Below are 16349 nucleotides of genomic sequence, written 5' to 3'. Positions count from 1 at the left end.
TGAATACAGCATATTTCTCCTATTACTTAGATCTCCTCTCATCCTTTTTAACAGTAGTTTTATAGTTTCCACCATAAAAAGCCCATGTGGATACACCTTGGTGGCTCAGTCGGTTGAAGGTCTGACTTTGCCTCAGGTCATGATCTCGCAGTTTGTGGGTTTGAACCCTGAAGCCGGCTTGCTGCTGACAGCGTGGAGCCCGCTTAGGATCCTCGGTGTCCCTTCACTGCCCCTCCCCTGCTCATGCTGTCTCTCTCAAAGATAAAATAAAACTTAACAACAACAACAACAACAAAAAAGCCTGGATATATTTTGTTCAATTTATACCTGAGCATTTTCTTTCTTTTCTCTTCTTTTTTGATGCCATTGCAGACTGCTTTTAAAATTTTTGATTTCCAATTAATGCAATGCTAGTATATAAAAATACAATTTTTGGGGGGTTATACTTAGTCTATATCTTGTGACCTTGCTAAAGCGCATTTATTGTAGGAGATTTTTTGTAGTTTCTTTAGGACTTTATATATAGACAATTATGCCATCTGCAAACAGTTTTTTCCCCCCTTTCCAATCTTTATGCTTTTTATTTTTTTAATGCACAGGCTAAGATTTCGAGTTCAGTGTTGATTAGGGGTAGTGAGAGAGAACACCTTGCTTTATTCCTGACTTTAGAGGGAAAGCATTAAATCCTTCACAATATAGTGATGTTAACTATAGGCTTCTCTATAGATACCCTTATTGCATTAAGGAAGTTTTCCTAGTTTGCTGAGTCAAGTGTTTTCTCCATATATTTTGACAGAATCATATGTTTTTCCCCTTAGTCTGTTAATAGGGTGAATTATATTGCTTAAATTTAGAATGTAGAATCAACCTTGCATTCCCAGGATATACCTGGTACACCTGTGTGTGATGTATTGTTCTTTAACATGGTTTGATAATGTTGTATTGAGGATTTTTCATCTTTCCATGAGGAATATTGGTCTATAATTTTCTGTTATATTTTTATATGGTTTTGGTATCACAGTAATGCTGGCCTTAGGAAGTTAGAAAAGAGGTGTTTCCTTTTCTTTTTTTCAATTTTTTTTTTTTTGAGGGAGAGAGAGGGAGAGAGAGGGAGAGAGAAAGAGGGAGAGAGAGAGAGACAGAGAGAGAGAGAGAGATGGAGCCTGAGCCAGGGAGGGGCAGAGAGGAAAGGAGACACAGATCTGAAACAGACTCCAGGCTCTGAGCTGTCAGCACAGACGCTGATGTGGGGCTCGAACTCATGAGCCGTGAGATCTTGACCTGAGCCGAAGTCGGATGCTTAACCGACTAAGTCACCCAGGTGTCCCACAGGGTTCCCTTATTTTCTATTTTCTTATTTTTGATTATGTAGAATTGGTGTTATTTCTTCCTTAAATATCTGGTGGAATTCACCATTAAAGCCAGTGAGAACTGCAGTTTTATTTTTAAAGGTTTTTAATACGTATAGGACTTCTCAAGCTATCTGTTTCTTGTCAAGTGAGGTGTGCTGGTTTCAGTCTTTCAAGGAAATAGTTTATTTCTCGTGTAAGTTGTAGAATTTTATGGGCATAGAATTGTTTGTAGTTTTCTCTTGTAATCTTTTACATTAAAAAAATTTTTTTTAACGTTTATTTATTTTTGAGACAGAGAGAGACAGAGCATTAACGGGGGAGGGTCAGAGAGAGAGAGGGAGACACAGAATCTGAAACAGGCTCCAGGCTCTGAGCTGTCAGCACAGAGCCCGATGCGGGGCTTGAACTCACCAACCGCGAGATCATGACCTGAGCCGAAGTCGGATGCTTAACCGACTGAGCCACCCAGGTGCCCCTGCAATCTTTTACATTTAATTTTGCTTAACAGTGGAGTCCGTAGTGATGTTCCCTCTATCATTCTTGCTCTAGTTAATTTTTATGTTCTCTTTCTCTTTTTTTTTTTTTTTCTCTTGATCATTCTGGCTAGAGGTTTATTAATTTTATTGATTTTTTTTAAGTTTATTTTTATTTATTTTGAAAGAGAAATAGAGAGCATGCAGGGAAGTGGCAGAGAGAGAGGGAGAGAGAGAATCCCAAGCAGGCTCCATGCTATCAGTGCAGAGCCTGATGCAGGGCTCCAACTCACAAACTGTGAGATCATGACCTGAGCCGAATCCAATAGTGGAATGCTTAACTGACTGAGACACCCAGGCGCCTGTATTGATTTTTTTTTTAAGCAGCAGCATTTAGTTTCATTGATTTCTTTTATAATTTAAAAAATTTCTTTTCTTATACTTTCTTTGGTTTAATTATCTCTTCTTTTTTAGGAAATTGATTTGAGACTTTTCCCCTTTTTAGTATAAGCACTTATTTTTATGTGTTCTAGGTTTCTATGATCCTTTCAAGGAATATCATACTTCTGCCTAAAGAACTTACTTTAAATTGCTGTGGTTAATGTCTTCTGACAATAAATTCTTTCAACATTTCTTTGCCTGAAAAGTCTTTATTTTACCTTTATTTATTGAAGCATAATTTCACTGCATATGGGATCTTGGGTTTACAGATTTTTTTCTGTAGTACTTTATATAGATGTTACTACAAAGTGTTCTAACTTCTATGGTTTCTGAAAGATAATCTTTTGTAACTTTTATCACTGGCTCTCTACATATAATGTGTCATTTTCTCTGGCTGCTTCTAGTTTTCTTTGGTTTTTAGCAGTTTGAGTATGTTGTGTCTAAGTGTGTGTGTATTTGGTGTTGTTCTGCAAAGTGTTCTTTGAAGTTCATGTGTCTGTGATTTGGTGTCTTTCATTAATTTTGGAAAATTCTGGCCATTATCCCTTCAAATATTTCCTCTGTTCTGTTTTCTACCTTTTCTTCTGGGACTCCAATTTCATATGTTAGATCAATTTAGCTCTTAGATGCTATGTGTTTTGTTTTTTTTTTTTCATTTTGACTCTTTTTTGTTTGTTTGGATTTTTTTTAAATTTTTGTTTATTTATTTATTTTGAGAGAGAGAGAGAGAGAGAGAGAGAAAGAGAGAGAGAGAATCCCAAGCAGGCTCCATGCTGTCAGTGCAGAGTCCAACGAAGGGCTCGAACTCACAAACCATGAGGTCATGACCTCCAGTCATGACCTGAAGTATCTGAGAGTCAGATACCTAGGCGACTGAGCCACCCAGGTGCCCCTGGATATTTTTTATTGACTTATTTCAAGTTTACTGGTCTTTTCCTTGGTTCTTTCAAGTCTACTTATGAGCCCATCAAAGAAATTATTCATCTGTAATGCCATGTTTTCTATTTCCAGCATTTTCTTTCTTTTCTAAATGTTTTTCTTAATTTATTTTGAGACAGAGAGAGAGAGAGAGAGAGAGAGCGAGAGCATGGGAGAGGGGCAGAGAGAGAGGGAGAGGGAGAATCCCAAGCAGGTTCTGCACTGTCAGCACACAGCCTGGCACAGGGCTTGATCCCACGAACCATGAGATCATGACCTGAGCTGAAGTCAAGAATCAGACACTTCACTGACTGAGCCAACCAGCCACTCCTATTTCCATCATTTTCATATGACTCTTACACGTTCCATCTTTCTGCTTCAGTACCCCATCTGGTCCTGCGTGTTGTCCACTTTTTTCTATGGATCTTTTACCTTAATAATTATAATCATTTTGAAGTCTGTCTGATAATTCCATCATTCTTGTCATCTCTGAATCTAATTATATTATTTTATCCCTTGACAATGGGTTGTTTATTCCTTACAATTTTTTCCTGAGTCTCATGGTTTTGAATTGCATTTTTGCCTTAAAGTGGGCATGACTTTTCTGTCATACTGTTAGTGGTGGGAGTTAAATCATCATCAAGTCACAGGTTCAGATAGGTTTGGACTTTGTTGTTGCCATCATTATTTTTAGCGCATTGCAGTCTTCAAACTGGGGGGAGTGGCGTGGAGGGGGCGTCTCTCCTTATACTCTTGCCTTTTCCCCGGCAGTAGATCATTGATGCTTATTTCTTGATTTTAGGTTTGTGGCAGGGGCAGGGGTGTTCTGTTCTGTTTTCCTATTCTTTGTTTTTGATGGGACCTCGCCACCTGGGTCTTATGGATGAGGCTTGCTCAGAGTTCTTAGGTCCTTATTCCCATGGAAGTAAATCCGCTTGTATCTCTGATAGGTTTGGGACAGGAATTTTCATCCCTCCCCTAGTGATGAAAGGCCATTGATTTGAAAATAGGATGTTGGTTGAAGATGGTTTCCTGTCCCTCTTTCATGGGTAGAGGTTTTTTTCCTTTAAACTTTTCCTTAGCTGCAGGGGATCTCTACCTTTGCCCTGGGATTAGAGAGTTTCCTTCTTCTCCCTGTGGCTCATAGCTTGGTTTTTTTTTAGGAGAGAGAGTCTGGGGAATTATGCCTGTACCCCAGCAGCCACTAGGTACCTCTTTTGCACCTGAACATGTATACCCCTAAAGGTTCTTTGTTCTCATGGCTTGCTCGCAATCTTCCTCCTAAGTACCCAGGAGAGGCCTGCAGAAAAGTGCTTGCGAGTGAGCGTGAGCTTTCCTTGAGTCTGGGCCCTTAGCTATTCCAAACTGTCACGTGAGCCCACACTTAGCCTTTTACAATTCGTTAAAATTTTAACTGATTTCCTCTTACCTGCCTGTATGGTGGCCCCTCTTTCTCCTTCTCCTCTCCTCTGCCGAAGGTGGAGCAGTGTGCTTCATTTCTCTTTGGAGGGGCTTGCTGCTGTTTGCAGTTCAGATTATTTGTTTGCCTTATGTCCTCAACTCTCTGAAGGGCTCAGGAAAAGTTATGATTTTGTAGATTATTTAGCCTTTTGTTACTCTTAGGATGGGAGTGACATTATTTACAACTTTGTAAGTTCTAAGCCGAGTTCATTGTAGTTTTTAAACATTTTTTTTTCTTTTCTGACAATAATGGAAGTGAAAAGTTTTATCCCGGTTTATTTTTAATGAGTAAATAATACCTTTTTCTCGGTATCTTTTTTCTTATTTTGTTTTTAAGGTAAAAATTGGCCTTTTATTTGCTAGACTCCTAATATTTCAGTGTTTTTATAGCCAACTAATGTCCAGACTGTTGAACAGATTTAAACAATTAGTGAGAGCACTCATCCAGTGTTTTCCCCTCTGTTTGGATTCTTGAGATCACTCTAATTGAGAGTTGTCTCAATGATTTGAAGTTCATAGGTTCTGCCTGTACTGTGTAAGTCAAATTAGCTCAGTCTATTTCTAAAGCTAAACTGTTGAAAAATACAATTTTAAATATTTTAGGGCGTATGATTGAAAATACATTGCAAATGGCAGATAGAAATTTTGCAGTTATAACTCAAAGAGAGATCTCTATTAGCATGTATCAGTTGGCTCTTAAATTAACATGTATATCAGAGAGCAGAACTAGTTGCAACACTCTTGTGATTTGCCACGTAAGATGTTATTCTATAATCAGAAAATAAACTTTTTATTCTTTATTCTCATTTTATGAGTTTCTTGGATATAAGATTGTATATCGATTGCAGGAATTACTATTTTTTGTGAGCCCATCAGGAAACCAAATGTTTCTTATTCGTTTTTCCTGCAGAAAACTTCATCAGCAGTTTGAAATGTACAAGGAGCAGGTGAAGAAGATGGGAGAAGAATCACAACAGCAGCAAGAACAGAAGGGTGACGCCCCAACCTGTGGTATCTGCCACAAAACTAAATTTGCTGATGGATGTGGCCATAACTGTTCGTATTGCCAAACAAAGTTCTGTGCTCGTTGTGGAGGTCGAGTGTCATTACGTTCAAACAAGGTACAGAATGAAAACCACACCTAATTCTGTTATAGTTGAGCTTATAATATTGTTAAGCTAATTGTGAACACAATGAAACAGACAATTGAAATTAATATTCAGGTTAACCAATGAATTAAAAAAACTTCTAGTGTCTTCATTTTAGATAAAAGAAATTTTTAATCTTTCCTTTCAGTTAAAAAGATACTTGTCTCATTGTTTATGGCCTTTAGCTAATGGTTTTGTTTAGAATCATAGGATCTTAGACTTTCAAAGATGATGAAAATAATTTATAGATCAGTTGGTCTAACTCCTTTATTTTACAGGTGCAGAAAACTCAGATCCAGGGAGACCAAAGGTCATTCTTCGTGTCACACAATTGATTAATGTTAGAGCAGTGACACTGCTTTTTCCATTATTACACATAATTTTATAAACTTTGTAGACCTACTCTTCCTTTGACCCCTGTTTTCTCTCCTTTTGAAAGAGGCTCTTTTCAGCTTTGAGAGTCTGTGTTTTACAATTTTATAGCTTTTGAAGCTACACTACCCTTTATTTTTGTTTTGACATTAATGAAATAAACATTAGATTATGGAATTTAAAGAGGAAATAATGAGATGTTTTAGACTCATCCTAAATTTTTTTAGTTTGTCCATCTACTTTAGGGAATATCTAATGCTACCCAAAGAATGCTTTTTGAAATAAGCAAAAACAGTATTATAAAATGCTTTCCTTGCTAAGTTCTTTACAATTTACATTTGTATCCTTACTAGTATTTTATCACTCAGTTCTTAGGTAGTTTTAAAATAGGGAGCTAATGTTTGTACATACATTACTCACACATAGTTATGGGGATTTGTTCCCCTGTGTAATTTCATGTCTCCATTTTCTCATTGTTTCCTGTTTCTCATTGTTTTGTTTTGCCCAGAATTAATCATTTTCTGTTTTTTCCCCCCTAATGTTTCCTCCTGGTTTACCTGATTATTGTTCTTTACCTTGACTGGTTACATTGGCTACAAACTCCAGTACAGTTCTCAATCAAAGTAGTGACAGCACATATCCCTGTTTTGTTCTTGTTCTTAGGGAGGAAGCATTCAGTCCTTCATTATTAAGTATTATATTAGCTGACAGCTTTTCATAGATGCCTATCTACTCCTAATTTGCTGAGAGGTGGTGTTTTTTTGTTTTTTGTTTTGGTTTATTTGTTTGTTTTCACATCAGGAATAGATGGTGGAAATTGCCAAATGTTACTCCATCTATTGAGATTAATCATATTTCTTCTTTGCTTGTTAATGTGGGGGACTACATTGGTTGATTTTGAAATGCTAAACCAACTATATTCCTGGGACGAATCCCGTTTGCTTATGATGGGTTGTCCCTTTTCTGTAATGATGGGTTTGCTTTGATAAAGTTTTGTTTACAATTTTTGCTTCTATGTTCATGAGTGTTAGTGTCTGTAGTTTTCTTTTCTTGTAATATGTTTCTTTGATTTTGATATCACAGTAATGCTGTCCTGATAAAATGCATTGGGAAATATTTCCTCTTCTTGAGTGTTTTCGAAAAGTTTCTGTAGGATTGATACTCTTATCCTTTAATATTTTGTAGATTTTACCAGTGAAGACATCTGGGCATGCTGTTTTATTATTTTTTTGGGGGGGGAGGGTTAAGTACAGTGTCAATTTCTTTGGTAGATATAGGTTTATTCAAGTTATTTACTTATTTTTTTTTTTTTGAATGAGCTTTGGTGTTTTTCAAAGAATTTCTCCAGATCCTTATAAATTGTCAAATTTATTGACATAAATCTGTTCACAGTATTTTATTATTATTCTTTAATATTTGTAGAATATGTAGTGATGCTACCTCTTTAATTTCTGCTCCTGGTAATTTATATTTTCTCTCTTTTTTCCTGCTTAGTTTGGCTAGAAATTTATCAATTTTAATGATTGTCTCAAAGAACTAGTTTTTTGTTTCATTAGTTGTCTCTATTGGTGATTTCATCTTTGGTCTTTATTATTTCTGCTGACTTTCGGTTTAATTTTCTCTTTTTCTGGTTTCTTAGGTGGCAGCTGAGGCTTTGCTTTGAGATGTCTCTTCTTTTCTAATATAGGCATTATGTGCTGTCAGTTTCCCCCAAGTACTACTTTGTTGACATCCCCAAAATTCTGATATGTTGTCTTTTCATTTTCATTCTGTGAAAAATACTTTCAAGTTTTCCCTTTCTTTTTAGAGCCATGAATAAATCAGAAGTATGTTATTTATTTTCCAAATACCAGGGAGTTTCCAGAGTTCTGTATGAGTTTCTTTATCCCTGGTAACATTCTTTGCTCTGAAGTATGGTAATTACTTTTAATTTAATTCTGTTGTAGTCCTAGACATACTTTGAGTGCCTTGAATTCTTTGAAATGTATTGATACTATTTTATGGCCAGAATATGGTTTATTTTGGTAAATGTATGTACTTTTATTTTTTGATGGAGTGTTTTTAAATGTCCTTTAAGTCAAATTGGTTAATAGAGTTGTTAAAGTTTAGTATATCCTTTTTGATCTTTTGCTTATTTGATAAATTATTAAGGGAGGATATTGAAATATACAACTATTCTTGGATTAATCTGTTTCCTTTTGTAGTTCCTTTTTTTTATTATGAAATTTATTGTCAAATTGGTTTCCATTCCTTTTGTAGTTCTATGTATTTTTGGTTTTGTTTTATGTATTTTATTAGGTTCTGTTTTCAAATGCATAAACATTTAGGATTATTATGTCCTATTAACTAATTGTCCCCTTTGTAATCATGAAATGACTTTCTTTATCCCTGGTAACATTCTTTGCTCTGAAGTCCACTTTGTCTAATTTTAATAGAGCTTTCTATTAGGTAGTATTCACGTGGTTTATGTTTTTCTCTTCCTTTACTTTAGAATAATTTGTGTCTTCATATTTAAAGTATTCTTCTTATAGGCATATAATTGGGCCTTGCTTTCTTAGCCAACATGACCATCTCTGCCTTTTAATTGGGGTGTTTAGATAATTTATATTTAATGTAATTTTTGGTATGGTTTGTTTGAATATATCATTTTGCTTTTTTTCTGCTTGTACCATCTGACTTTTGTTTGTTTTTGTTTTTTGTTTTTCTTTGAATTAGTCAAGCACTTTTTAGGATTCAGGTTATGTCCTTCATTGGCTCGTTAATTTTGTTGACTCTGTTTTATAGCTTTGTTGGTTCTTTGTTTTGTCATTTTATTACTCAGTTCAGGATTTGAAGCATACATCTTTAAATTATCATTGTCAGTCTTAACTGATATTATATCATTTTCTGTATAGTATAGTAGAAGAATCTTCCAATAGTGTATTACCATTTCTACTCTTTTGGACTTTATGTTATGGTGTCATATATTTTACTTATTTTGTAAACCCCACAATACTATTATTCTTTTTTATTTAAAAAGTTTATCTTTTAAGGAGTTTTAAATAATAAAAAGAAATATTGTATATTTTCTGTTGTCATTATCATTTCTGGTACTGTTCATTTCTTTTTATAGATCTGTATTTCTATATGCTATCATATGTTATCTGTCTGAAATATTTCCTTCAATATTTCTTGTAGTGTGTGTGTGCTGATGTTGAATACTTTCAACTTTTTATGCTGAGAATTTTGCTTTTTATTTTTATTTATTTATTTTTATTTATTGAGGGGGAGAGAGAGCATGCAAACAGGGTAGGGGCAGAGGAAGAGGGAGGGAGAGAATCTCAAGCAGACTTCATGCTCAGCAAGGAGCCCACCATGGGGCTTGATCTCACCACCATGAGATCATGACCTGAGCTGAAATCAAGAGTCGGGGGCGCTTAACTGACTGAGCCACTCAGGTGCTCTTGTTTTTTTTTTTTTTTTAAGATTTTTTTCTAGGTATAGAATTCTGGGTTGACAGTTATTTTCTTTCAGTATTTTAAAGATGTTTCACTATTTCAAATTAGAAGTGTGATACTATTCTCATTTTTGTTTTTCTGTATGTAATATGTCCTTTTTGTCTGATTGTTTTTAAGGTAATTCTTTTTATCACTGCTTATGTGCAACTTAATTATAATGTTTGTGTATTTTTATTCATGTTTCTTGTGTTTGGAGCTTTTTTGAGCTTTTTGGATCTCTGAGTTTATAGTTTTCCTAGGGTTTTGGAAAATTTTGGCCATTATTTCTTCAAATATTTTTATTGGACTTTTCTTTCTCTTTTTTTTCAGTAACTCTCATTACCTGTACATTAGGCTGCATGACATTGTTCCACAGCTCACTTAAGTTTTTTTCATCAACCCCATTTTTAGCTTTATCTTTGCTTTTCATTTTATGTGTGTTTTATTGGTGTGCTTTTGAGTTTACACTTTTTTTTTTTTTTGGCAATGTCATAGCTGCTGTTAATACCATTCAATATATTTTTTCATCTCAGACATTGTCTTTATGTCCAGTATTTCAGTTTTGGGCTTTTAAAAAATATCTATTAAAAACAATCTTCTATGATCTATTTAAGTTTTCAACATGTAGAATACATGCTCTGTAATAACTGTTTTGATGTTCTCTTCTGTTAATTTGAACATCTCTGTCAGTTTTTGGGTGGTTTTGATTGATCATTCTCATTATGCTATGCATTTTCCTGATTTTTTATATGCCTGTATCTCATGTTGGGTGCCAAGCACTGTAAATTTTACTTGTTGGGTCGGGATATTTTTGCATTTTCATAACTCTTCTTGAGCTTTGTTCACAGATGCAATTAAGTTACATGGAAACAAGTTAATACTTCTGCATCTTGCTTTTATTTATTTATTTATTTATTTATTTATTTTTAAAATTTTTTTAATGTTTATTTATTTTTGAGACAGAGAGAGACAGAGCATGAACAGGGGAGGGTCAGAGAGAGAGGGAGACACAGAATCTGAAGCAGACTCCAGGCTCTGAGCTGTCAGCACAGAGCCCGATGCGGGGCTCGAACTCACGGACCGTGAGATCATGACCTGAGCCAAAGTCGGACACTCAACCGACTGAGCCACCCAGGCGCCCCAGCATCTTGCTTTTATAAATATTAGGTTGATCTGGAAAAGTGCTCAGTTTAGTACTAATTATTTTCTTCTACTGAGTCAAGGCTTTCCTGAGTACTTTAGCTAATTTTGTATATGCTTATTACATATGAAATAAGAGATTTTCCAATCTTGTTGGTGGACACATCCACTGTTCGCTCTAACTCTTCAGGTGATTTTTTCCCCCTCTCCTGGGTATTTTCTCACATTCATGCTTACTCATCATTACTAAGCTGAATACTTGAAGGGATTGTTCTGCAGTTATCTGGGGTTCTCTCTCTGTGCATCTTTTTCTTCTCTGGTAAGTTGGCCACTGAAATGCAGCCATGTTGGTCTCTTCAGATTGTCGGTTTATTCTCTTCTGCTGAGGATGTTTGCCAAGCTGAACTTGAGCTCCTCTGTACTGCTCTGCTGTCTGGAAAGTCTCTCAAAGCACTAAAACTGGGGCAATTGTAGAGCTTATTTTGTTTGTTTCCCATATTTTAGCTATCTCTGGACTTCTTTGCCTGATGTCCAGTATCTTGAAAACCATTCTTTTATATATTTTTCTTGTGTTATATTTTGTTTGCCAAGGCAGGTGGAGAAATCTAGTTCTTGTTACCCCATTTAGGCCACAAGTAGAAGTCTGTTAATGACATCTGACTATAGTTTGCTTGAAATTATATATTCTGGTTTCTAACGTATGGTTACTTTATGCTGAACAAAGTTTTAGTCAATAAATTAAGTAAAATTAAGTAAAATAAATTAAGGGAAAAATTGGAATGCCCCTTGGAAGTCTGTTTTATTGTAGAATTATAAAACTCTGCATGTTGTAGGGATGCCTGCGTGGCTCAGTTGGTTTTAACAAGCAGCCAACTTTGGCCCAGGTCATGAGCTTGCAGTTTGTGGGTTCAAGCCCCGTTTTGGGCTCTGTGCTGACAACTCAGAGCCTGGAGCCTGCTTTGGATTCTGTGTCTCCCTCTCTCTCTGCCCCTCCCCTGCTCACACCCTGTCTCTCTCTCTCTCTAAAAAAATAAATAAACATTAAAAAAATTTTTTTTAAATGTCTGCATGTTGTGGATTAGCTTGGTGGATGGTTTATAGGAGAGGGAAGGAACCCAAGGCAGTATTCCCTACTTTTCTCATATTTTTTTCTTATATCTGAGGGATGTGTTAGGAGAATGAAACATAAGTAAAAATAATCTAGATTTTAGCTCAAGAAGGATAGCTTTGGGTTTCTTTTATTGGTTTTCTGCATTGTCATTCATAATCTACTTGAGGAAGCATTCCTTTGTATGATATGTATAAAGGTTGTCTATATTCTAAATGAAAAAAGTACTGAGTTCAGTTTTTCTCTTTTCACATTGGATCATCCTATGTATGCTCCGCTGCCTTATGTAATAGAAGGAGGCTTTTGCTCTCAATAGGTGCTAAATACACTTTTTGATTTATCATAGCCCCAAAGGATTAAGCTCAGCGAAATTTGCTCAGACTATTTTTATGGAGTAGAATAATGAGAATACAAATATTTCATAGCTTAAAATTTAATTATAAAGCTATTTTAAAATTATTTTAGTAATCTCCTATGAGAACAAGATAAAATAACCTTTTGTTTTAATTTTGAGGCTCTTTCATGTGGAGCCATCCTTAACAATTAATTAACTCTTTTGAGATACATTTATGATTCAGCGAGAATAAACTCAGTGCAGGACATATGGAAATACCAATACAATAAGATTTATGAAATATTGATTTCATTTATTTCCTTTTAAGATGATCCCCCTTAGTAAATTAAAGCTATATATTTAGTTCAGATTGAAAAATAATGACTTTATAAGGAAGAAATTATTTTGTAATCATAGAATGGTGATTCTAATAAGACGGACAATAAAGGTTATATATAATGAGGATTATTTTAAGCTTCAAAGCATAGCAACATTAATTTTTTTCTTTCTTTTGCCTTTTGGTGGGAAAAATAGATTACCATGTGCTTAAAAGATAATCTAATTTTGAAAAAGTAAAGAATATACATTTTTCAAATTGTATTAATTTACAAGTGTAATAGATGTGATTTTTTTCACTAGAAATTATATCAGTTTTGAAGCAGAATGAATTATAACTTTAGGATAGTTATAAAAGAAAGTAATCCTGAAGCAAGTCCCTTAAAATATATTGATATACATGCGTTCAAGATATCACATGCTAAGAGTGAAATAATATAGACATTTCTACTGCATAACCAAGTCATTAAGTATCACTTACATGCAAAAAAATTTTAATGATTACTTTTTAAATTGTTCACTGAGAGATAAATGGTGATTAGAGTATTTTTGCAATCCTTCAGGTAGTTTTTTAGTTTTTAGAAATTTCAAGTCATGGGGTGCCTGGCTGGCTCAGTCAGAAGAACATGTGATTCTTGATCTTGGGGTCATGAATTCGAGCCCCACACTGGGTATAGAGATTACTTAAAATAAATTAAATTAAAAAAAATTAAGTCACTGTGATTACCTGCAAGTCTTTGACTAATGTACTAGTATAATATACAATCAGTTCCCATACACCCAAGGCAAGTGTATGATATATGAGTTTTCTTTTAGACTTCATAGAATTGCTACCTACCAGTATATCAAGAAAAAATTGACATTCTCCCGGAAGAGGATGGCATAAGTTGAGATAATAAAAGAACCAAGTTTTGTTTCTGCCCGGGTGTTGTGTGACTGTGTGACATGTCTTCACTTCACGTCTTAGTGCTTCTGTTTTAAAATCTGTAAAATGCGGGGCGCCTGGGTGGCTCAGTCGGTTAAGCGTCTGACTTCGGCTCAGGTCATGATCTCGCGGTCGGTGAGTTCAAGCCCCGCGTCGGGCTCTGTGCTGACAGCTTAGAGCCTGGAGCCTGTTTCAGGTTCTGTGTCTTCCTTTCTCTTTGACCCTCCCCTGTTCGTGCTCTGTTTCTCTCTGTCTCAAAAAGAAATAAACATTAAAAAAATTAAAAAAATAAAATAAAAAAAAATCTGTAAAATGAAATCATCTGTGATTTTTAAGATGTTTTCTGGGTTTGACATTTTATGATTTTAAAATTAATACTAGGTAACTCATGTAATGCTTGAAGTACTTAAAAGTACATTCATTTAGCCAAATATACTTACTACTTAAATAATTTTAAAAAGGGAATTGAGAAGCTTTCATTAGTTGTTATATGTTGCTATATCTAGTACACTTTGGTTTCTCTCCCCATCCCACATTTGTATGACATGGGAGTGTTGAGGGCACCACTTAAATTTTAGTAACTGTGTTCATAAGCATTTGAGAAATAGGTAAAACTTATTAGAATAATACAATTCGTAGGACCACCCTTAAGCAAGCTGCCATATTCGGTAGATCCTGAACTTCAAGCCTCTGAGCTCATTAACCTAGAATATGTGTGAATATTGTTAAAAAATGGTTGTAGAATTTAAAAAGAAGAATTATTTCCCCTCATTGATGTCAACCTCCCTTAGTGGTACAGGATAAAATAGGGACTGCAAGAAAAAAATCTAACTTGCAGAATCTTGGGATATTTACACTTCCTCATACATATGAGCATCGTGGAAGGAGGCAAAACAATGTTGCAAATTGAACATAAACGAAAACATTTTCACCAAAGTTTACAGGAACTCACTCCCTCTTCATATGGCATCTTTATATAGTTTTCATCTGGCTCAGCCTCCATTTCTGTCACCTGTATAGCATGACTCATTGTGGGTAATATTACCGAGAAGAGCAAGGAAGCTTACAAATACTATTGTAGTTATCTGTTTGGCATTGTTTCTCTTCAGGAGCTTCTGGATGATTCCATAGGCATTTTATACTCTTGAGGTATGTGGCAGTGGGCTTGAAAGTGAGGTTGTGTACCCCTGCTGTGGAAGGAAGGAAGGCTTTCTGGAGAGTAGATGAATGTGAATTACCTAAAGGGCAAAAATTTCCATATGTATTCTTTCATTTTTTTTTTTCCTTAAAATTGATCATCTCGAGAACATTTCTGTTTTTTGAAATTTTCTTTCTGACTCCCTTTTACAATTGATTGCCCTTATACTCTTCAAAGAAAAGCATGCTTCTTAACCAAATCTAATGTGGATAATGTATTGCCTCAGGATGTGAAAATTTCTGGGGTGCCAAACAAAGTGACAATTCTAGAATGTACTGTCCATGAGGGTAAAGCAGTGAGAGGTTTTGTAAGAAATATAGAAAGGGGCGGCACCATGTTTCATTCAGGCAGCAGACTTCTGGCAAGACTCTGGTACCTCATTTCTCTTTTATAATTTTGATGTGAGATGATTGTCATGGTGACCCGTAGTGGCACATTTATTTGAATTTAAAAATGAAGTCAGACTCTGAGAGAAAGTCAGATTCGTCTGATAGTTTCTCAACATGGCCTGGTTTTGCCAAATAGGTTATATGGCAGACATTTCCCCTATATTGAATGAGGTAAATCCGCAGCCCCAAGATTTGATAAAAATATTATTGAAGTGTACCTACAATACGCAGCCTGTCTGGAAATGTATCCTTTCCAGCTATTTAAACTTCAAATTTAAATGTTATCTTAAAAATGTGTGAGGAGTACATGGTTTCAGAAATTTATTTTAGAAAAAAGAAAAAAATGTATGCAGACTACTGATATATAGCAGGTGCAGTGTATGCTTGGTTAATGGCATATGTGCGTTTGAAAGTTTTGCTATTTATTTGCTGTCTACTTGCTCCTGACCACTTGGTGGGAAGAATCCTGCTCAGTACCTAATATCCTCATCAATAGATGAAGTTAGCTCCTTATCCGTAGATCAGATGAGCACTAGGTTAAATAGATTTTACTTAGCTTGTTTGGGGAAGAATAATGATAGCATTTGCCATGAATGCTAATCATAATAGTAGACTTTATGTTAGTTTACTAGATAAGGGAATTTAGGATGTCACCGAAACTGCCACACAGTTAAATAGATACTGGGTAGGGGAGTGCAAAGGACATGTAATGCAGACAATATGTGGGAGGAGGGTTAGACATAGTTATGAATTTCTCTACCCTTTTTAAATGAAATACTCAATAAATCTCACCCAATTCTTTTTCAAGCATTCCCCCCAAAATGTTTGACTTCAAACATAGGCACAGAAATAAACGAACTCGTGTCTGAAACAAAAGTGTTGTTTTTTTAAGTTAAAAATAATTCTGATCCATAAAAAGAAAGGCCATAAGGGGACACAAAGAAACTTTTGGAGGTGACAGATATGTCTGTTACCTGGATTGTGGTGATGGTTTCATGGATGTATGCATATGTTTAAAGTCATCAAATTGTATACACTAATATATGTAGTTTTCTAGGTATCTAAATAAATAAATTGATGGCCCATTTGAAATTTTTTTTTTTTTCAACGTTTATTTATTTTTGGGACAGAGAGAGACAGAGCATGAACGGGGGAGGGGCAGAGAGAGAGGGAGACACAGAATCGGAAACAGGCTCCAGGCTCTGAGCCATCAGCCCAGAGCCCGACGCGGGGCTCGAACTCACGGACCGCGAGATCGTGACCTGGCTGAAGTCGGAC

The 16349-nt window shown here is 35.4% G+C and overlaps 1 protein-coding gene across 36 annotated transcripts in view; it reads left to right on the top strand.

Moving 5' to 3' along the window:
- The window catches only part of RIMS2 (regulating synaptic membrane exocytosis 2), a 612588-nt gene that overhangs the window by 116807 nt on the left and 479432 nt on the right, over positions 1–16349 (top strand). For all 36 annotated transcript variants that reach the window (XM_045453947.1, XM_045453935.1, XM_045453941.1 and 33 more), the window contains one exon: positions 5556–5766. In XM_045453947.1, coding sequence (XP_045309903.1) covers positions 5556–5766 — 211 coding nt within the window. The remainder of the gene's footprint in view (positions 1–5555; positions 5767–16349) is intronic.

The sequence above is a fragment of the Leopardus geoffroyi genome, chromosome C3 (genome assembly GCF_018350155.1).
Source record: "Leopardus geoffroyi isolate Oge1 chromosome C3, O.geoffroyi_Oge1_pat1.0, whole genome shotgun sequence".
Taxonomy (NCBI): domain Eukaryota; kingdom Metazoa; phylum Chordata; class Mammalia; order Carnivora; family Felidae; genus Leopardus; species Leopardus geoffroyi.
Note: the sequence above shows the minus strand (reverse complement) of the source record. Positions and strands in the feature narration are given on the sequence as shown.